This window comes from Puma concolor, chromosome B1, assembly GCF_028749965.1.
Source record: "Puma concolor isolate L17-30 chromosome B1, mPumCon1.1.hap2, whole genome shotgun sequence".
In the NCBI taxonomy this organism is placed as follows: domain Eukaryota; kingdom Metazoa; phylum Chordata; class Mammalia; order Carnivora; family Felidae; genus Puma; species Puma concolor.
The window spans coordinates 187,659,437-187,665,436 of record NC_141670.1 but is presented as its reverse complement, the minus strand read 5'-3'; the positions used below and the strand labels follow the sequence as shown (position 1 = coordinate 187,665,436).

At 48.8% G+C, this 6,000-nt stretch overlaps 1 protein-coding gene across 5 annotated transcripts in view; it reads right to left on the bottom strand.

The window, feature by feature from the left end:
* Positions 1-213: 213 nt before the first annotated feature.
* CCDC149 (coiled-coil domain containing 149) overlaps positions 214-6,000 on the bottom strand; it is a 95,189-nt gene continuing 89,402 nt past the window's right edge. For all 5 annotated transcript variants that reach the window (XM_086705317.1, XM_086705315.1, XM_086705314.1 and 2 more), the window contains one exon: positions 214-843. In XM_086705317.1, coding sequence (XP_086561443.1) covers positions 410-843 — 434 coding nt within the window. In that variant the 3' untranslated portion in view covers positions 214-409. The remainder of the gene's footprint in view (positions 844-6,000) is intronic.

The window sequence follows — 6,000 nt, the reverse complement described above, 5'->3', positions numbered from 1 at the left end:
CAGGGGCCTGATTAAAAACCCCATCCCTTTCAAGCTCTTCCCATAATCTTGATCGACAACATTAAATGCTAATAGAAAAACATCTTATCTCTAATAAAACAAACGCCGACAGAAAGACGGATGCCAAAACCCAGCCGTGTGGGGGACACGATGCTGCGCCCGGCCGTGTTCACCGCAGCGCGTCTTCGGCACAAAGAGAGGACACCGGGAAGCTTGAGGACCGGCATTTAATAAATCGCACTGTGCTGGCATCATCAGCATGTTCAGTTTGCAACAGGACCTGTGTCCCTTCTCATTTGCAGACTTGGAAGTGTTTTAGGAGAGAGTCGCCTCCGAAAGCTGCTCTGATGCTTGATTCTTTACCGTCCCCCGTGCCTCTGACGCGACATCGCGGGGATCCCTTTCCCCTTCATGTTTTCACGGGGCTCCTCCTGCCTGCACCCTCCAGGGTCTCCTTGCTGTCCTCCGCGGCGGAGGCTTCGGCCGCTGCCTGGCTGGCCTCAATGGGGCCCTGGCAAGATTTGGGGGCCTCCCCCCTGGAGGTCAGGCCCAGCATGGCTGTCCCCATCTCGTTCCTCTGAGCCTCCCCGGGACCTGCTCTTCTGGCCCCTTCTGGTTCGGCCTCTGCCTGTGCTTCTGTCAGTTTCGCAATTTCCCTTCCAAGCCTGTTCATTTCTTCTTCCTCAGAGGGTACCTGCGGTAGTGAAGGATGAAAGGGGTTGCGTTGGTTCCCGTGGCTCTGGTTTGCCGGGGAGCTGATGGCGGGCCTTCCCGCCTCCTCGGGTGCTGTCAATGCCTCGGTGGCGGCGTGACTTTCATCTCGTTCTTGCGTCTGGATCTCCCCTGAAACAGACCCGGGACAGCATCACACCTCTGGCAGGAAGTCAGCCCTCACTCCCTCTCTCCTCTCAACCCCAGGCCCACGTCCCAGGGGCTCTCAGAACATGCTGCTGGCGGGGGCCATGGGACCCACATTAAAAAAGAAAGCAGCCGCTCTGTGTCATTCACGGAGGGAAAGGGAGCCCTTGGCCACGTCCATAACCATCATTTCCGTGTGCCGTTGAATGTCTAAATCGAGGCAGGTTTTATAGATGCTGCAGCTCAGGAAAGACCTGGGACCTTTAGTAATGACAAGAGGTGCTGGCTGCCTTCAGGGCAGGAAAGAGAACAGTTGGGAGGGTTTTAGGGTCCCCCATCACCCTTTCTCCATCAGCACCTCATTCTTCGATGCAGACAGCTGATGTTTCCTCAGTTTCAATAACATGCCATGTGTAAGAGAAGCTTTAAGCTCCCCACGCCTCCTAACTAAATTGTTCCACCAAACTTCTCTAAATAACAGAGATTGTCGAGTTCAACTGGAGGGGGATGGATGGCAGAGAACGGGGTCCTGAGGACTGGTACCCAGCCCCATTTTCCTACTCATCGCTTTGTGATCAGGAGGACCCATCTGGTCTCCTTTCCTCAGACACAAAATGGGGGGGGCGGGACTCTGACGTCCCTTCCAGACTGCAGGACTGAGACCCACTTGGGGAGTAGCTTCTTAGCACCCGATCATGTGCGCTCCACGCCAGACTCTGAGGCCCCCAGAAGTCAAGATTTTCTTAGCTCTCAGACCAAACAGTGGTGAAACGCATGCAAGAGTCTCACAGGGCTGATTTCAGGGGCAAGGGGCCTGGGGGGAACACTTCCTGGTACCCATAAGGGGGCCCGAGAGGAGTCTTACTGCGATTGGGCTGGCATCAGACACATGCAAATATTTTCAGGCTGACAGCTGGCATTTGGGGAAACTGGGGGACAAATGAGGGCAGTTAGAGGGAGTTGACCTTTTTTTTTTTTTAAGTTTATTTATTTATTTTGAGAGTGAGTAGGGGAGGGGCTGGGGGGGGGGGAGCGGAGAGAATCCCAAGCAGGCTCCACGCTGTCAGCTCGGAGGCCAACTCAGGGCTCCAACTCATGAACTGTGAGATCATGACCTGAGCCGAAATCAAGAGTCCAACACTCAACCGACTGAGCCACCCAGGCGCCCTGAGAGTTGAGCTGTTCTGACCATGTGCTTTCCTGCTTAGAACCTTTCACTAGAGGCTTGCTGCTTTTAGGATAAATTTTCATTCCTTTCACTTAGGTCTTTGGCAGGATCCTAACTGATGAGTTCTTGCTTCAGTCCATAGCCTCAGTTCCCACGTTTCTTTCACTTCTGTGCATTTTATGCAGGCACCTTTGGTTTCTCCCTCTCTAAAGTGAATCGTACTGGCTAATGACCTTTAGGTGATTTTCTGTGCTGGGCTGAGTGCTCAGCGTTTTACATGTTTATCTTATTCTAGAATATAAGCAGGAGCCTCACCTGACCTGTTCACAGTGCCTGGCACATGCTAAGCACTCAAGAATGTTTATAAACAGTCCCTCACTTTCCTTTTTTTCTTTTGATGGAAGTATAACTTACATAAAAGTGTGCAAATCATTATGTCTACAGTTCACTGAATGCTTACACTGTGAATGCGCCCACGGAAGCAGCGGCCGGGACAAGAAGCAAAATATGACCAACCGCAGTGCCCCTCATCTCCCCCAGCTGTGTCTGCGCCTCTGAGGGATCTTTGTACTTTTTACTTTTTTACCCCTAACTTGTTACTTATGTATAATTAGCTCATAAAAAAATCACCTGAAGTATAAAATCCTACCTGATTAATTTTTAAACTTTGTCAATTTTCTTTTTAATTAGCATTTATTTACCTTTGAGAGAGAGACAGAGACAGAGGGTGAGCAGGGGAGGGACAGAGAGAGAGGGAGACACGGAATCTGAAGCAGCTCCAAGTTCCGAGCTGTCACCACAGAGCCTGATGCGGGGCTCGAGTCCATGAACCATGAGATCATGACCTAAGCCGAAATTGGGTGCTTAACCGACTGAGCCACCCAGGGGCCTCAAACTTTGCCAGTGTTCTATAGTGGGTACTCACCAGACAGCTGATTAAATGTTTGAATCCGTGGACATATATATGAATAAATGAGTATATTAGTACATATATGTAAATGTCACACATAAATAAATGAGAGCAACCACTGAATTTATGGTATTTGTTTAGGCTGTACTCAGGTTGCTACCCTAAAAGTTCCTAAAATGGCACTCTCAGAAAAAAAGATCTCTAACTCACGCAAATGTTTAGTGGCATCTGAGGTAGCTCAGGGAAGCAATAACATAATGTCCATACTAACGAAAAGAAAATTTTTATGGTTGTTGTACGGGGGTTATGGGAAACACCGAGTCAAAACGAGCAAGTTTCCAGCATCGTGCAAGGAGCTGTATTCAAAAGGAGTAAATTATGGTCCTTTCTGCAGTTAAATTTTTCACCAACGTGAGATGAATAAACTCCGTCTGGAAATTACTCTTATGAAATTACTCCTTCCAAGACACTTAATAGTATATTCTGGTGCCCCTGAAAAATTAATTAACCTTACCCGTAACAACCTAACCCCTAAACCATTCGCGGTGTTTTTACTGTGGGTCAGGTTAATCTTCTCTACCTTAATTTACATCTAAGTGAGGGTGGTCTAAATTACACGGGGGCCTTTTGGTCGCCGGTACTTTGCCTCGTGCCATTTCTTTAGATGACATTCTGCTCATGTCCAAACGCATGAATCTTTTTTAAAATGGCAAACCTCTGAGATTACCAGGGAGAACTTTTCAACCTTTTTTTTTGGCTGGGGATTGGGGGGGGAAGCGACATTGCTGTCATCCTTAGAGGTCAAAACACAGCGGCAAGAGGGGGGATGGGCGAGGCTGTGGTTCTCCCGTTTGGTCTGGTCAGGGATTTTGTTTGTTTGTTTGTTTGTTTTTCCTGAGAATGTCTGGATTTTCAGAGCCTCAGGACCATGAAAACAGAGGCGCCAGGCTCCGCCCAGGATTAGATTATAGGTCAACAGCAAGATTTTTCAATCCTCTCCTCCCTTGTTATCCAAAAGATGTCTAAAAAGTATGCGCAAGTCATTGTCAGGAGACAAAGAAAAGTTCCCGAAAATGCCACAAACGCTGATCTATGTAACTAGGACCTCCGCTCCTTGCTGGAGGTGCAAAACCTGCCCTTAAGTCTGGGTTTATGGAATGTTGACTCCTAAACTGTGCCGAGTTTTGGTTTCCCCTTGAGAACAGACATGTTGCACTGCCATTTCCATGAAAGAAGGATTTTTGAACTGGCTCGGCATGGGAAGATATTATTAGAAAATAACAGTAATTATTCTGTGCTGTTTTAGCACGCAGAATTAGTATCATTAATCCTTACTAATAACAAACACGTGTCAATAATGATGACGCAATCGACCGGTAGAATTGCTTCATGGCGTAAATAGTAAGGAAAGAAAAAATGTTTTCTCAAAAAGATGAAGAAATAGTAGCTCTTTGTAGACAGGCTGTTAGGCTCCTAAAACCGTGTCACCCTTGCACATTGGCCCGAAGGGGACATTCGTCTTCTTTTGCTAACTGATCTCTGCCGAGCTTTGTCCTCCCAAGTGTGGGCTTCTTTCAGTTGGAATTAATCAGAGATGCGGTGGGGATGAGACCTTCCCAGACGCTGACAGCCGCTACGTAAATGCTTCCTTGTTCCTACCGCACTGGTGAAGGACGGGGTTGGAACAATGAGAGGTAATGATGGAACTCTGGAAGCTATCATTTTGAATCAGGCCATTACTTATGCTACCCTGGTGAAAATCAAGCCGGTCTCATGTTCCATTTCAATTTCGCAGGCCTGGGCCCACCCACCCAGGGGCTAAACAAGCTCAGAGCAGATAGAGGGTTTCGGATCCAGTGTGGACACTGGATGCTGGCACGGGGTGACCATCAGCCAAGGCACGTTCCAGACTGCACCGGACCATGGTGTGTTACGGGCCAGATCTGCAAACAGCCACGTGCTGCTGGCTGGAAAGACCCGGCCTTGCCTTCTGGCCAATATGAAACCCACCCGAGTTGGGGATTCTCTCCAAGAATTCTCCCTGCGTATGCTTGGGGATCCTCTTTGTTGAAATCCCAGACCTGTCCAATTCTTCCCATTCCATGCACTATTATAAGTGATTGAGACAAGCTTCAAAATACAGCTGTACCCAGTGAGCCTTGCCGAGCCCAGCTCAGATTAGCAGAACTGCTGGTCTGACCCAAAGACTCATGATTAATAATACATAGTAGTTCCTTTCAGCCCTAGGTTTTGGGGTGGCTTGTTACACAATGGTAACAACTGTTTCAAACTGGTTAGTACAGCTCGATAAAAGCACAGTTTTCAAGTCAGATAATCATCAGGTCAGAAAGACACGGTAGGCCAGTTTACCGGTTACGATTTCAAGTGGGAGACAGTGGGGAGCCACCGAAGATTTCAGAGCAGGGTGCGCAGGTGTAGGAGAGCAGTGCTCCAGAAGCTTTACCCTACAGCACAAGGGAGGAGGATGGGAGTGAAGTAGGGAGGGTCCAGAAGACAGGGAAACCGGATGGAAGCCCTGCAGAGGAAGAAAAGAGGGTTGAGCCAAGCCAGAGGTGGGAGGAATGGAGGTGGGAGAAGGTCTGAAGAAGAGTGGCCACAGACCAGATGCGATGAGGAAGGAAAGCTGACAGGGGTCGATGAGGACTCCAAAGGCAGCTGCAGAGCCGAGAAGGTGGCAAAAAAAGGGAGGAAGCGTGGAGAGTTGGTGATGGCATACTTGAGAAGCCCACAGAATACTTAGGTGGTAAAGTCTGGACTTCGGCAAATAAGGGACTGTAACTCTGCAGATGGGACCCGGCTGGAAAAATATTTCGAGAATATTTTCATAGCGCTGATGGTTGCAGACATGACTCAGAGCGAGAGGAGACGGAGAGAAAATACCGGAATTGGGGAGAGACCCTTGGCACCTGCAAGCTGGGTATGTGAGTTACGTGCTACTGTGCCACAAGTTAACTCAAAACGTAGCAGCTGGAGACTCAGGAGCCTGGGAGCAATTGATCGGGGTGGCTCTCATTAGCAGTCTCTCATGAAGCTGTCACCAAAA